Consider the following 16,571-nt stretch of genomic DNA (forward strand, 5'->3'; position numbering starts at 1 on the left):
ACCAGGCTTTTAGAAGACATCTGAAGGCAGCCCTGTTTAGGGAGGCTTTTAATGTTTGATGTATTATAGTATTTTAATATTTTGTTGGAAGCCGCCCAGAGTGGCTGGGGAAGCCCAGCCAGATGGGTGGGGTATAAATAATAAACTACTACTACTACTACTACTACTACTACTACTACTACTACTATTATTCCAAATTAAAGTATTAAGTCATAAGGTGACCACCAAGTCCCTGGGCCCATAACCCCAAAGAACACACCGAGAAATGAGAGGTGCTCTCTAGCTTGGGCCAGTGCAGATCTTTTGCGCTGCAAAAACCATATGCAGATACTGGAATAAATATAGACTGTGAACAGTGCTCCTATTGTAGAGTAGAATTCTTACTTTATTCTAAATATACCTCTTGTTTTGCTATAAGCATTCTAATTCTAGTATTACATCAGAGGGCTTCAGTTTTAGGGCACTCATTGGTGTCTGGAATAAACTGCATATATGTTAATAACCTGCCATTTATCAACAGTTTCTTACTCTGAAAGAGGCACCATTAAACAAAGTTATGTAGTGATCGAAATGCAGGGTTAATCTTTTTAAAAGGGGGGATTCTAGCCTGTAACGACCCTGTGGGCGATTTGTGGCTTATCTGTACCTTTTGCCTGCTGCTTCTGGCAATTTTTTGTAAACAATGCCAGCTGCTTGTTATGTCCTTGTTTATAGTTAGATGGATGGGCAAATTGCAGCATGGGGCCGGGGGGGGGGTGTGGATAAAGAGGGATTTATTTTTTTTAAGTCTAATTGAAAACGATTGGGCTCTAAGCATTTTGCACACTTAAAAAAAAAAAGATGATGCTTTAAATGCTAAGTTCTGCATTTAAAGCAGGACTTCCATTGCCACTGACTTTATTATTCCTAATAATTTATATGCTCATATTAATGGGCAGGAGAGACTTTACAGTAAAATCCTTCCAAGAAGGTTTATAGTTTGCATTAGGGTTGGGGGGGAAAAGTCTCTCCTGCACTGCCAACTCCTTAGATTGCTTGTGGAGTCTCTCCTCAGAATTTCAAACAGACAATCCTACTCTCATATTGGAGAGACTTCTCCTATTGGAAGGGACGCGGGTGGCGCTGTGCATTAAACCACAGAGTCTAGGACTTGCTGATCAGAAGGTCGGCGGTTCGAATCCCTGCGACGGGGTGAGCTCCCGTTGCTCGGTCCCTGCTCCTGCCAACCTAGCAGTTCGAAAGCATGTCACAGTGCAAGTAGATAAATAGGTACCGCTCTGGCGGGAAGGCAAACGGTGTTTCCGTGCGCTGCTCTGGTTCACCAGAAGCAGCTTAGTCATGCTGGCCACATGATCAGGAAGCTGTACGCCGGCTCCCTCGGCCAATAAAGCGAGATGAGTGCCGTAACCCCACGACTGGACCTAATGGTCAGGGGTCCCTTTACCTATTGGAGAGAATGTCCAAACTGAGTTGTAGGGTAGGGGACAGATTATCCTGAGGAGTTGAAGACATTTGTTGTCCGGGGTCTGATTTCCGCCTAGGAAATGTTGATAAGTCCGAGATGTTGTGTGTTATGGTGAACATCGTGCAGGTTTACTATAAAATAGGCACAGACAGATTGGTCCCCTTGGATTCTACTGACAGTGCATTCCCCTCTCTAGGGACGTCATCCTCTCCTTAAAATTAGTAAGAGACCATATTGTGGCTACAGGTAACGTGTAGAACTTCATTTTCTTAGGGTGGAAAAGTGTGATGGACTTTAGGAAATCCTGATGCCTGTGACCTCTGATATTATTAACTTTCTATATGTTAAGGGTTAATTAAAAATATTTCTTGTTTGTTTCATTACTTCGTTCTTGAAATTCTTGTATTGGGGGGGAAGTGATCGATTAGACAAAATAAAAGAGTATTTATTTGAGTGGCCATGTATGTAACAGCCCACAGGCTGAACCCAGCACATGAAGCAATTATATCTGACCTTCTGGCGCCTCACCAGTTTAAACAGGGTTTTCCCACGGTTTCATTTTTAGTGAAATGAAAAGTCATTTCAATTATTATTATTATTTAAATATTATTATTAATATTTATTAAGTTTGTATACCATCCTTCATCTGTAGATCTCGGGGAGGTTCACAGCATAAAAATACAAGATAAGAACACAATATACATTAAAAAAGAAGAAGAAACCAAACCGGTAGCCCCTCTCCCCCCATCCTCTCCCACAAACACATTTAAAGGGATATAGGATGTTTCATGCTGTAAGAAATGTAGATATCTTCCGCTTTAATGTTATCTTTCTTGGATTTTGCAACATGCAAATATTATTTGTATATAGTGCAGAAATCCTGTGGCCCTACAGATGTTGTGGGACTCCTTCTCCTATCTGTCCAGTCAGCATGTGGGATGATGGGAGTTGTAGTCCAGCAACATCTAAAGGCTCCTCGTACTTGGTGTAATAGCTTCCCCCCAAGTTTGTGACGCTCATTTGACATCAACACAAAACGGAGCCTTTACAACACGAAACTGAGCCCTTTAGTGTCATTGAAACAATCTTTCAACAGAGATCCTATACTAAGCTTTAAAAGTTTGCTGAAAATTTTTCTTTGCCTCCAGACTTCTGCAGGCAATTAAGAAAAACAAAGCTGTAATAGTTAGCTGGTGGTCTGTTTTAAAATTGTGTGTGTGTGTTTCCTCCCGCCTTGAGTGTATATAATTTGTTACTTTTAATGAAATTGTGGCATGCAAGTATTTTTGTAAATACAGTGCCTGGCCTCTGCTACATGGCAGAAACTTTATTATGGAGCCAGACTATTTCTGAGGACAGGAGAGTTAGTTTGTGCAGGAAAAAAAAAATATCCTGGGCATTATCTCTGGAGAATAAAGTTATCCCTGACTGTACAGAACTCGGCTCTATCTGTATACCAAGAGTTTGAAACCACACATATAGAGCTTGCATTGATAGAGCTTATAAAACAATAGCCTCCGAATCAGATTGTTGCATTTAACATAATTTTCCTCATAATCTTATTTGTGGCAGGTGCAATATAATCACCATGTAATCTATTTTATAATTCATTATTGTTATTTTTCTACTGCAGTTGAACAAGTAAAGGGGTCATGGCACGCTTAACGAAAAGGCGTCAGGCAGATACAAAAGCTATCCAGCATCTTTGGGCGGCTATAGAAATCATCCGAAACCAGAAGCAAATTGCTAACATTGACCGTATTACGAAGTAAGTGTCATTTAAATACTACTAATAAAAATAAAAATGGTATGACCCAATGAGAAGGTGTCAGCAATAAGAACTGAGTAGCACAGAAACATTTTTGCCATATAATATATATATTATTCTCTCATATGAATCTGTGTGCTCTTGTACTCTATATTTCAAGTCATGGACCATGAGTTTGAAAAAGGAAACGGTTGTGTTGAATTGAAATTGACCTGTGGTCTGTCTTGTCCAGTCTCCTGCCATTAATAGCACCTGACACATGATAGGAAGATGGAAAAAGTTGTTCTCAAGTGGAAAATAATATCCTTACTACAAAGATTGTGTATTAATGGTGGTATTCAATCCTAGTTATACTTGTAATAGACCCACCAAAGTTAATGCACATGACTAACCTAGGTCCATTAATTTCAGTGGGTCTACTCTAAATTGACTACAACCCTATATAGCAAAAGGTTTTCAATCTTTAAAACAAAACCAAATAACTCTTCCTGCTTAATAACTGCATGTGAAGACTAGCTGTGGGAAAAAAATTATTTGCAACTTTTATGTCCATACAGAACTCTCACTACAACCAACTCTTCCCCCTACTACAGTCATTGGCTGCATTCAGACTATACAGTAATGCCAAATCTCTAGAAAGGACCATAGCTTAATGGTAGAATAACTTCTTTGCATGCGACAGGTCCAGGTTCAATCCTTGACATGTTCAGTTACAATGAGGAAGCAGTAAAAAGGGAAATGCCCTCTGTGCCGCAGCCAGAGTAAACAATAATGGGCTAGCTGGAAAAATAATTTGACATGATGAAAGAAACTTTCATTTGTTCCATAGTTCATGTAGCCTGTACTCCACTATGCTTCCTGTTCCTATTTTGTGGCAACCCACATTTTGTCCTTTTACGCAAACTGGATGCACGAGTCATCATTTGATTGAATTTAGAGATCTTGGTTTATGGGCAAACTTTGGCTTGTACAAACCATGGTTTCCTGGGTTCAGGTGAAACAGCAAACTGGTTTGCTGAAAACAACAAAGGGAAGCTTCCAATCTCCACTAGTGCCTGCTCCTTCTTGCAGCAGCAAACCAGTGAGTGAGTTGGCCTCTGTCTGTCTCCAGAGACAATGGAGTGTGCCTCCAGGGGTGAAGCCAAACTCCAGGAGTGAAGCTAGGCTGATGTGGTCCAAAGGAAAGAATAGCAATACTTTTGGCACCAGCTTGGCTGTAGGAGCCGCCAAAAGGACGCGTACAAGGCTAAGGAGTAAACCATATGCAACAGCAGACCATGCTTGAATAGAATAATTGTTTCATGCAGTGTGGGTGCGTCTTGCTGATACCTGCATGTCTGCTTGCAGGCACAGTGGGGTTACCACATATCGTGCACCATGAATGGCTACTAAAGACAGCAGTTACATACAAGCGCTTCCTGCTTTTAGATGCCACCTCTGTTAACGTCTTACAACGTGATGATGTTACGTCATTTTGTTGTGGCCTCTATATAAGAAACGTCTGGCTTCTGGTTGTCAAATGCGGGAGGTGAAGGCTCCCTGGTGAGCAAAAACCTTATTCCACTTTCAAATGGGTTTTCAGCAACCTTTTGGGCATCACCTGTTGATTTTGTACGTTGAATAGTTTGTCCTGCTTTTCTGTTTAGGTTAAGAGAAGTCTAAACATCCTAGATAGGGTGTTTTCCTTGCAGCTAACTACACTAGTAATAATACTCGTAATAATCTACAGCCATCTCATTTTAGCAACACTGATACTTGATTTCTTAAATTCAGCTTATTTCCTTCCCCTCCTCCCTAAGGAGCCCAGGGCAGCAAACATACAAGCAATAAAACAATTAAAATATCTAAAAATGGAACTCCCAAAGGCTAGTAAAAATAACGTTACTGGTGCATGGTTGCAGTACGGCAGTGAAGCAGATGCAATGATTGGCGGCTGTCGTGTTGGTCCCAGGCTTCAGAAGGCTGCTTAGCTGCACGAGGGACAAGAGATTTGGCTCTCAAGGGTATCTCTTTCTTCTCCCCATGAGCATCTTGTCCTCTTGCTGTTCCAACTCCCCCCTCCTCAAATACCCTTATTTGCAGCATGACTCCCATATCACTCAAGAGCCTCTACAAACTCCCTCAAATCTGAGAAGCGTGCAAACTTTCAACACAGAGCCCACCTTGTTGCTGCGCAGCAGGAGCTGGTAGTTTCTGCAGAGAACAGCAAACGTATTAATCTGTCCGAGGGTAGCAAAATCTACCCTACTACTCATTTGACCAGCAGAAGACAGAGCAGTGCGTACTGATGGTATAGGAACTGAGTATTACTGTGTTGGTTATTTGAATTGGCTGTGTTCTTAATAACAGTGAATTGTTCCGTTCTGAATAACGTGATTGTTGTGGCATGTCAGGGATGTGATGATATTATTCTTAATGGATTTATATCGGGCGGTAAACCACCGAGTGCAGTAATTGCAGAAAAGGTGTATAAACCTGACGACTTCTCGGTTTACAGCATAGTCGTAACCAGAAGTAAGTCCCACCGAATTCAGTTTGGGACTTACTCCCAGGTAAGTTGTTAGGATTTCTGGAGAGTTATAAACTGAGCATCGCTACTGGGTACATCAAACTAGATTGAATGGGATTTTTTTAATAAAAAAAATACCCAGCTTATTTTATTTAAAAAAATGAATTTTACCAGCTGCTAGATTACAGACTGCACTATACACCTGGTTCTTTCTGTTTACTGTCTGGGCTTTTCCTTTGGAGGAGGAGAGTGTCTGACTTGTGGAGGGACATTTTTGTAGGAATGCTGATTCAGCAAGTCTGAGTATTAAGTAGGCCAAACAGATAGACCGAGGGAAGCAGTGTAATGAGATGGGAACAAAATAGCAATTTGCGCAAAATGTGAAAGCACCATTTAAGAAAGGCCATTTGAAAGTTTCCTCAAGTTTTACATGGATGGAGCAGGGAGCTGGTTAGTGAATAATGCTATTGCAGTCTTTGAATTTCTAACCAGTGCTTTAATTTTGCATATTGCATAATAAGCGCAGAAAATGCAACAGCCAGCCAGTTTGGGGCTGATTTGCTGATATGTGTAAATGGCCTTGTTTACAGGGTATGTCTTGTTCGACTTCAGACACCCCCCCCTTTTTTTTTTTACTGTCTTTCATTTTCTAATGTGGTTGACCTTGATGAAAATCCAAATCCCTCTAGCATACTTCATGTCATAACAGATTAATACTAACATAAACAAAAAATAATAAGCCATTACCATCATTAAGGAAAGACTACACTTGCATTTATCATTAACCTTGCATTCAGGTTTAGATAAGCTACATTGTTAAAAAAAAATGTTTTTCTTTTTTTTGCTGAAATGTAACAATTTGGTGTCTGCTTTTCACTTTTTAAGATACTTTTTTTTTGGTTTTATGTTTTATTGCTGCTTTGATACAATTTTATAACATAGCGGTATATAAATATTTTGATAAATAATACATAAACTTGCTAGATTTTCTCATAATATCTATTTCCCCTTTTCATATTGCATTTGGCTGGCATCTTTTCATAGTTTTGTCTACGTAGAGTCCTCTAAATGATGGTTGCGTTTCATCCAGCTACCAGAGGAAAGGAGGGTGGGATAATGGGCCGCATCCAATTAACGTGTCCCATCAGCTCAAGGATTTGGTGAGAAATTATTACTCCAAGAGACCTGAGTAGTTGCCCAGTAATGGGCAGCAGACTGCATGCCGTATCTATTGACCATTCAACTCCATGACAAACAAAACCCAGAGGGTGAGCTGACAGAGTAAAAAATGCATTTTTTTCCCTTGAGGATGATAGCAGGAATAAATTAGCAGTTACGATGTTAAGGGAAGCCCCTTGTTGAAATCAGCTTTAAACCGATCAAAAGCCCTTTCATTTACAGAGGCAAAAATAAGATGCTGTCTTTTCTTCTGGCATTTTTTAAAACAAACCCCTATTCATACTGTTCATTCCTTCACCATTAAGGTGAGCTGCATGAAATTGATATTCTTGTGGCTTGTTGCTTTTGGCACAAGAAACACTGGCTTTCTGTTCTTGTAACGCTGTTTTTTTATTGTAAATTAAAATGTGCACCTATTTTGTCTGTACATGTATAGTTTATTCTCGTTTTGCACAGCTGCCATAACTATCATCCCCAAACATTTAATTTTGTAGTAATTTCACGAAAGCTTCTCCAGCTTCTATGGAACAGCTGCTTGGGGAATTACAGTCTATAGGCGCAGTTTACAAGCAACTTTGCCCAAAGATCGTCTCACCTTTGCTCCTGCTGTAGGGTTTACTTTCACGTAATTCAGTAAGCAAAGGATGGGGTGCAAAGGTGTTGGAGAACTCCACCTGCTACTTGCTTTAACGTAGACCAGAATTCTTGCACTTTGTTACATTTCCACCATAAGTAAATAATTTTTTGTTCTTTCGTGCATTTAAATTGGTCTGTCCATATAAAATTGTGTTGCTAGGATGCTATATTTCAAAATACTGAAATTGAGGTTTTTGTTTTGCTGTTTTAATTGACATTTTAAGTATAGTATTGTGCTAGTTATGTTGTTTATTTACGTATCATTTATTGTATTTGTATTTTTATTTTGTATTTTATTTATATGCTATTTTGTTTTAAGTTACATTGTAACTTATCTGGGATATATATATATATATATATATATATATATATATATATGTATGCAGGTTTTGGTGTCCTCGGGTATCTTCCCGTGTAAAAGTTGGGGTGTCTAGGCGACGTTTCGACGAGGTCTCACTCGTCATCTTCAGGCTGGTGCTTGACGAGTGAGACCTCGTCGAAACGTCGCCTAGACACCCCAACTTTTACACGGGAAGATACCCGAGGACACCAAAACCTGCATTCCTGTACCCGTGAAAATCTACGAAAGCATATATATATATATATATATATATATATATATATATATATAAAGGTCGGCAGTTCGAATCCCCGTGGTGAGGTGCGCTCCCGTTGCTCGATCCCAGCGCCTGCCAACCTAGCAGTTCGAAAGCACCCCCGGGTGCAAGTAGATAAATAGGGACCGCTTACTGGCGGGAAGGTAAACAGCGTTTCCGTGTGCTGCGCTGGCTCGCCAGATGCAGCTTTGTCACGCTGGCCACGTGACCCGGAAGTGTCTCCGGACAGCGCTGGCCCCTGGCCTCTTGAGTGAGATGGGCGCACAACCCCAGAGTCTGTCAAGACTGGCCCGTACGGGCAGGGGTACCTTTACCTTTACCTACACACACACACACACACACACACACACACACCAGTATATTATGAGGAGTGGAATATAAATACTTAAAATAAATTAGGCAGTCAATAAACCTTCAATCCAGCAGGCCAAAAGCCTTCAAGAACAGAAGCATTTTGAGTAAATGACAGAAATTCTAGGTGCTACAACTGTTCCATGTGCCTGGTCCCCATTTCTGTAGTGGGGCAAAATAAGAAAAATGAAGGATCTGTAAGAAGCAGCTGCTCCGAATTATGGAAAATATGGGCAGAAGGGGAGTTCAGCTGCACAACTGCTTTCGTGGCTTATGTAGGTGGGATATTCAGTCTAACCACCTGAGCTGTAAGTTAATGGCATGTTTGAGTGTGAATGTACAGTGAATTTAATTGCTGGAACAAGCCCGCCTTATCTGCATTAAAATCATTACTTCTGACAGAACTGACCAGATAATGAGCATTATATGAGGTTGCATGTTGCCTGAGGTATTTAAAGCGTGAACAAACAGGATCACCTCTTAGGTCTGTCAACAGCTTCTGCGGAAATGTCAGGCAGATTTCAGTGTAATTCCATCTGCTGTGCATCTCTCTATCCAAGGCCATGCACACGAAGCCTTGTATTTTTAAGTAAATTATCTATTTTTAAGGATTCCGTGCAGTGGCGTAGGCTCTCATGCCACGTTAAACCATGGTTAATTTTTAACTATCATTTCACTTGAATGAACAGAACGCTAGGGCACACTTTTCAAAAGTACCCTTGCCTGCAGCGAACCGCGAGCCTAGACTTGCTGTGTTGCCCAGACCAGAGCTCTTGGCATGTTTCTCTCTTAACATTGTGTGGTAGACAAGGTTTGTTGGCTTACCACTCATGGTTTGCTCATAGGAAACAAGCAAACCACAAGCGTGGCTCAGACCACACAATAGGAGTAGCAAAGCATGGACTTTTGATTAGGGCCCGCCAACCAGCTCTTCATTTGCATTAACCATAATTAAACGTTAACTGTGGTTTAACGTGGCACGTGAACACGGGAACAGTGTGATTGTAGTCCAGCTTATTTTAGGCATGTGAACTGTTTAACTGTACGATGGTGACTGAACTGGGATGGTCTCTTGAGTCTTTTAAGTGTAAGAGGAAACCGGATGAATTACAATAGAACATTTTTCTTTTGGCTGAAATAGAATTCAAGCTTCCGAGGCTAGAGAAGTCTTGTTTGTACAAGTTTGAAAGCTTGCCTTTTATATTTAATATACAGTGGTACCTCGGGTTAAGTACTTAATTCGTTCCGGAGGTCCGTTCTTAACCTGAAACTGTTCTTAACCTGAAGCACCACATTAGCTAATGGGACCTCCTGCTGCCGCCGCGCCACCGGAGCACCATTTCTGTTCTCATCCTGAAGCAAAGTTCTTAACCTGAAGCACCATTTCTGGGTTAGCGGAGTCTGTAACCTGAAGCGTATGTAACCTAAGGTACCACTGTAGTAGTTGTAGTTTTTTAAATACGTAATTGAATATTGTTTGTAAAAACCGCCTTGGTAGGATTCATATCCTGAAAGGTGAGCTGTATAAAAAAATGCAGTAAATAAACAAAAATTTCCACCAATGCAAACAAAATGGTAGCAAAAAGGTATATTTCCAGAGCAGCACTCTGTGTGTACCTTGCCCTCATGCAGTTGTGTACATTTTGAAAGGACTTGTTTTGATGTTATTTTGAAGACAACTTTTTTTGGGGGCCCACATTTTTTCCTGTAACCTGAAAACTAGTGGATTCAGGTGTCAGCTCCCATCGTGAGTCTGTATTGATGCCCTTGGGTAGCAAGTCACTAAAGCCTCTTAGAGATATTAATGAGGTGAGGAGGCCTTGTACATTCAGTGAATGTAGCTCAACTCTGTGTGTAGTATGTTGCATATCTGCAAAGTTCCTATTGCACGCACCAAGTGTACGATTAAACTTCAGGCAGTGAGAGTGAGATCTTGCTGCCACAAGGATACCTTCTGCCCTGCATGAGTTCACTGAAAGTGCAGAGCCCCCTGAATGTTCAAAAGGATTTCAGCTTCGCTTCCTCTTTTTGTGTAACAGGAATAAAAGTGACACCACAAGAGGACTGTGGTGAGGTTCAGTGAGATGAGACTATTTTGGGGAGTGTCAGAGACACACATCTCAATTGTTTTATTCCTTTTGTATTCTGCTGTATAAAAATACAATCAATAAATCATATAGCCATATGCGTAATGAAATTTAAATGGTAAAAACAATAGCTGGCACCATCAGCATTCGTATTTATACTGATCTTCTTGACAGGCTGGCATTACTCATAATTCAAATGAGTTTGCATTTTTAAGAGTTTTTAAACTTGAGGGGTCCCCTCCCCCCCATATTGGTAAGAAACTGAGTGCGTTAGGCGTTATTTAAACCAAAAGGAATAGGTAGAGTTGCTTGTTTATATCATAGCATTTAGGGTGAGCTTGTTCTCTTGCGCAGGATTCCTGCTGCGCAACCTTGTAGTAATCTAAATGGGTTTTGTATTCTCTGTTTGTAGATGAGTAAATCCTGAGAAGCCTGAGCTATAAATACCAGTCTACTGAGCTGTGACCTAAGTTTCTTCCCCCCCCCCCCTCTCTCTCTCTCTCTCTCTCTCTCTCTCTCTCTCCCTTCTGTGCCCTGTGGGCAGACAGCCTCATCTGGCCAGATTAGGAATCTAACAAGCAGATTATCAGGAAGAACCTCTTTATTTCAGCAGACAGGTCTTTATTTTAGCTAGTGGAGATTAGCATTAACTTCCCCTGCCTGAGAAGTTGCAGTGCAGACGGGTTGTTTCAGCCTTAAAGGCTGGTTCGGTGTCTTAGGGGAATTAACTTTGTCTCTCTGCCATGCACTTACCCATCTGCAAACATATTTGCTTTCCTCCTCCCGCCTGACTGGAAAACAGCCTAAGGAGTGTAAAATGCTTCCCAATCTGTTGACCAGAGGCTGAACGCAAATAAGTTGCCTCAGCTCCCTTCCTCCAAGGTAAGGATAATCAGATCTTTCAAGAGAACAGCTACCAGGGGTTGCTTTATCTCTGCCTGCCGTGCAAGATGGTTCCTTGTGCCCCATTAGCAGCAGAAGCCAACTCCTTGTGTTAGTAACTAACATGCGCGGGAGTTTTCTCCTTGCTTTACTTTCATAATATCCAGGACTGTCACTCTAGCGTCTTTAAGATTTCTGCTTCCCCCTCTTCCATGGCCTTTTTGCAATCACTCAATGAGAGAGGCAGCAGAGGAGGGCGACTAAAAAATAGCGGACCTGCAGAAAGTTCTAGAACGTCGGCATAAGCAGACAGCCTTCTGGCTCCAGTCCATTGGCTGACAGGTCTCTGTTGCTTAAGGCCTGGGGTTGGAGCCAGCACCATTTGACTTCGTTCTCATCTGAGTACCAGGAGAGCAATTGGACGTTTTCTCATGCTAAAATACACCACCACTTCAGAGCCTCCTGAAAGGTTACTTTCCTTTTCTAAAAACAATACCGTCCTGGTGTTTTTTCTTCTGTTTTCTTCAGTAGCACTTGCCTGCCATCTTATTTTATTCTGTCTGTATACTTCTGGAATTATTATTTCTTCTTCTGCACTGATGTTTCTCTGGCGGGAAATAGAACATCTGTAAGGTGGTTTTTTTTAAAAATAAAATAAAATAAAAATTGCATTGATACCTACATTAAATTAGTGCTTTTATACCTGCTTTGTTGGCTATAGATACTCATGACAATACATGCACTAAAATTCTAAGACTTGGAATCATGGATTTCCAAATTCAGTTCATCTCCATTTCAGCTTTCCATTGCTTCCTCCCTGGTAAACTCAAGCCTAGTAGGTTTGGTCTGGTTTGGTTTGGTTTGGTTTGTTACTTCCCTTGTTATATTGTCAGCCATTCAGAAAAGTCCTTTTATTCTTAATACTGCAGGACAACCTAATTCTCTTGAAGCTTTTGTAAAGAAAGTAGCTTCCCAAACTTGGGTCTCCAGCTGTTTTTGGACGACAGTTCTCCTAATCCCTGACCACTGGTCCTACTAAGTAGGGGTGATGGGAGTTATAGTCCCAAAACAGCTGGAGACCCAAGTTTGGGAAACGCTGTTCTAGGGTACCTGTCACAGGAGCCTATTACATATAGTATCCATCACCACCAAAACAACCTGTTACATCCAGTGTGGTTTTGCGCATTGTGTGTAATTTACTATGTGAAAGCATGGGATATCCACATGTGCACTTGTGTGGAAAGAGAGAGATAGCCCTTTAAAAGAAAGATGCAGCAGCAGGTTCTCTCATTTTGCATTGCCTTGCCATTCAGTTAAAAGAAGATATTATTGATTTAATTTCTACATGCAATCAAATTGTCCAAGACTCTTCTTTGGTGATCATGCATAGCCAAGTAAAATTGTCTTCCATGAGTATGGTCTTAACAATGTGTCTTTAGTGACTGTGGAGGCCAATTCTGGATCCACACGTCCTTCCACAGTGGGGACATAGATTTCTGGGCAGTAGTTGATCACGGTGAGACTTTGCCAAATGTGCTTTCCTCTTAGCTCATTTCTCCCGTTTGTCTGGAGTTTGTGCTTCTTCAAAATCCAAGATGCCTTTGGTAGAGGCTATTCCCCAATTGAGGGACGCAGATGGCGCTGTGGGTAAAAGCCTCAGCGCCTAGGGCTTGCCGATCGAAAGGTCGGCGGTTCGAATCCCTGCAGCGGGGTGCGCTCCCGTTGTTCAGTCCCAGCGCCTGCCAACCTAGCAGTTCGAAAGCACCCCCGGGTGCAAGTAGATAAATAGGGACCGCTTACTAGCGGGAAGGTAAACGGCGTTTCCATGTGCGGCTCTGGCTCGCCAGAGCAGCAATGTCACACTGGCCACGTGACCCGGAAGTGTCTCCGGACAGCGCTGGCCCGCGGCCTCTTGAGTGAGATGGGCGCACAACCCTAGAGTCTGTCAAGACTGGCCCGTACGGGCAGGGGTACCTTTACCTTTACCTTTTTATTCCCCAATTGGAGTGCTCGCAGGCCAGTATTTCCCAATGATCTGTGCTTATACTGCATTTTTTTAAATAGATTTGCCGTGAGAGAGTCTTTAAACCTCTTTTGTTGTCCGCTGACATTTCACTTTCCTTTCTTAAATTGGGAATAGAGTAGTTGCTTTGGAAGTCGCTAATCAGGCACCCATACAAGACTAGAGTAAGAAGAGGCTGCAATGAGGAATTAGCAAATCAGAGTAATCAACAGGATCCCTCACCCCAGTCCTCTGTTTTTAGAGGGGCAGCTCTCCAATTGTCTAAAACTGCACAGCCACTATGCATATGTTCCCTTGACAATAATACTAGACTCGGATATTTTTCTTTTCTGCCAGTTCCCATGATACATTTACCACGTGTTACCAGGGATTTGGCAAGCGTTGATTCTGCTTTGATGCTTTCCCATTCATGCTCCCAAATTGCTGGCCAGCCCATGATGAGCTGGAGGTTTCCTTTGCATTCTCCCAATAGTCATGCCCCTTAAAAGGGTTAGGCAGCTTTCTGTCAGCGCTATTGTGCATTGGCTTGAATGAAAGTTGTTATGCTAATTAACATCATTGGCAGGTTTTTTTGTTTGTAGATCTTCAGTCTCAAATGGAGTGCTGGGTGTAGGAGGTGTAATCTCATTATTGCCTTCTCTTAGCCCTGGTGGGTAATGGCCAGTTGAAAAGGAAGACTTCTGCCCTTGCCCTTTCCACAGCAATGTGACAGTTCTTTCCTTCCCCATAAAGGCAAGACCAAACTCTCTTGCAGGAAGATATCCTACCATTCCAGGAGCTGCAGCCTGTTTCCAGCAACGATAGTTACTTCTGATGGAAGCTTAAATGTTTTTAAGTTAATTGTAGTAGAGTTTTCTAAAAAGGGAGTCCTAAAAATTATGGACTTCCTCGGTATGTATGATAACAGCGTACACAGAGTATGAAAGTGTTAAGAAATGCAGAAATAATGGGTGGGAAAAACTAAGACGTGTTTCAGGATGTTTGAGTGTACACCTCCGTATCGGAAAGTAGATGCAAACATTAAGTAAGATGCTTTTGTAAGAACTTGTTTTCTGCTCTCTTTGCAGGTATATGTCTCGGGTTCATGGTATGCACCCCAAAGAGACCACACGCCAACTTAGTTTAGCAGTGAAGGACGGCCTAGTTGTTGAGACCTTGACAGTGGGATGTAAGGGATCTAAAGCTGGTATTGAGCAAGAAGGATACTGGCTGCCTGGAGATGAGATTGTGAGTATATTTCCCACAAGGCTTTACCTTGCATTTCCCGGTACGTTGACTTGCGATCTTGCTATTTGCAGTGAGTTCTTGCAGCTTGTGCACGGGGCCTCAGGACAGCTTGCTTTCTTTTACTTACTGGATAGAAAGTTATTACCCTTCCGCAGTCTCATGTAGCTATAAGAGTTTTGGTTTCCAGCGAAGAATGTTTTAGAACAGGGGTTTCCAAACTGTGGCCTGTGTGCTGCCAGTGGTCCACAAGCTTCATCGAAGTGCTGTGTGGGAATTTGTGATTGAAGATGGCACATTCGTCACGTTAAAAATTCCTGCTGGTTTCTCATTGTATTTTTATGGCTTTATTAAGTTGTATTGTAATTTGAATTCCACGGAGCTCAAATTGTAATGCAAAAGTATACAATGAGCAAACAATAAAAAAATCCGATAAAATAAACTTACAATTGTTACAACAGGCAGAAAAAAATCATTAAGTGGTCTGGGAAGACAGATCATTGGCAATTTTCAGGTGGACCATGAGGAGGAAAGTTTGGGAACCACTGTTTTAGGACCAAACTAATTATTTCCCAGGTGAGAGCCTCATAGGTGAATGAAAGAAGTTTTATTTTTTACAAAAAACAATATACAGTCATACCTTGGAAGCTGAACGGAATCCGTTCCGGAGGTCCGTTCAACTTCCAAAAGGTTCGGAAACCAAGGCACGGCTTCCGATTGGCTGCAGGAAGCTCCTGCAGACAATCAGAAGCCATGTTGGACGTTTGGGTTTTGAAGAACGTTTGCAAACCGGAACACTCACTTCCGGGTTTGCGGCGTTCGGGAGCCAAAACGTTCAAGTCACAAGGCGTTTGACTTCCGGGGTACGACTGTAATGGGTTTTAGCCAATGCTAGTCCTACTCAGAGTACGCTCATTGAAATAAGTGTAACTAAGTTAGTCATGCCCATTAACTTCAATGGGTCTACCCTGAGTAGGACTAGCGCTGGATAAGACCCAGTGTGTATAGATAATGTATATACATATATGCATATGGGGAGATTGCTATTCTGCTTTTGGGCTCCCCATAGCATCTGGTTGGCCACAGTGAGAACAGGATAGTAGACTACATGAACCATTGGCCTGATCCAGCAGGTTCATCTTATGTTACTATTCTTTAGCCATAGATTAATTTTAAGGAATGGAAGTAGGCCAGGATCAAAACACCTTCTTCAGTCTGAAAATTCTAACCTTCATTCCCGCCCCCTCAACAACATACCATGTCACAAGCTCCTTTTGAATACGCTCCCCCCAGTTTCAAAGGAGGGGAGCTGCTCTTTAGGAAGCCTAAGCCCAGAGCACACGGAACTTGTCGTGTAGGTTCAACGGATCCAGGCCATAGGGTATCAGTCTTAAAATATGGCCCAAAAGCGGGGAGGGTGGAGAATTTCGCCAGGATGTCTAGGGATAGATGTTTGCTCTTTAATTGCCCTGTTCTGGTAGGTTATATTTGAAGCACCTAATGATACTGGTTGCTGTTGGCATGGGTATGACCAAGAATGGCTGTTCTTATGTTCTTTTTGCAGAAGGGTCCTGGATGAATGCCGTCAGAGGAGCTACCATGCAAGAGTTTAGGAGGCTCACTGGGTGTAGGGGTAGGATGGGGTGGCCAGTTTTAGTCATTTAAAGTCCTGAGCATTAGGAGAGACCAGTACCTCTGGTTGGGTGAGTGGCCCCCCAGTTTGGCTTGTGAATCACCACAGAGACCAACCCCAAGCTCCCTTCCCTATCAGATTTATGGCATTTGGGTCATAAAAGTTGGGTGCTTTTATCTATGATGAGTTGTTACATT

The 16,571-nt window shown here is 42.0% G+C and overlaps 1 protein-coding gene across 10 annotated transcripts in view; it reads left to right on the forward strand.

The window, feature by feature from the left end:
- ZMYND11 (zinc finger MYND-type containing 11) overlaps positions 1-16,571 on the forward strand; it is a 103,775-nt gene that overhangs the window by 49,262 nt on the left and 37,942 nt on the right. For all 10 annotated transcript variants that reach the window (XM_028751443.2, XM_028751448.2, XM_028751449.2 and 7 more), the window contains 2 exons: positions 3,099-3,233; positions 14,585-14,744. In XM_028751443.2, the coding sequence (XP_028607276.2) occupies positions 3,118-3,233; positions 14,585-14,744 (276 nt within the window). In that variant the 5' untranslated portion in view covers positions 3,099-3,117. The remainder of the gene's footprint in view (positions 1-3,098; positions 3,234-14,584; positions 14,745-16,571) is intronic.

The sequence above is a fragment of the Podarcis muralis genome, chromosome 12 (genome assembly GCF_964188315.1).
Source record: "Podarcis muralis chromosome 12, rPodMur119.hap1.1, whole genome shotgun sequence".
NCBI lineage: Eukaryota > Metazoa > Chordata > Lepidosauria > Squamata > Lacertidae > Podarcis > Podarcis muralis.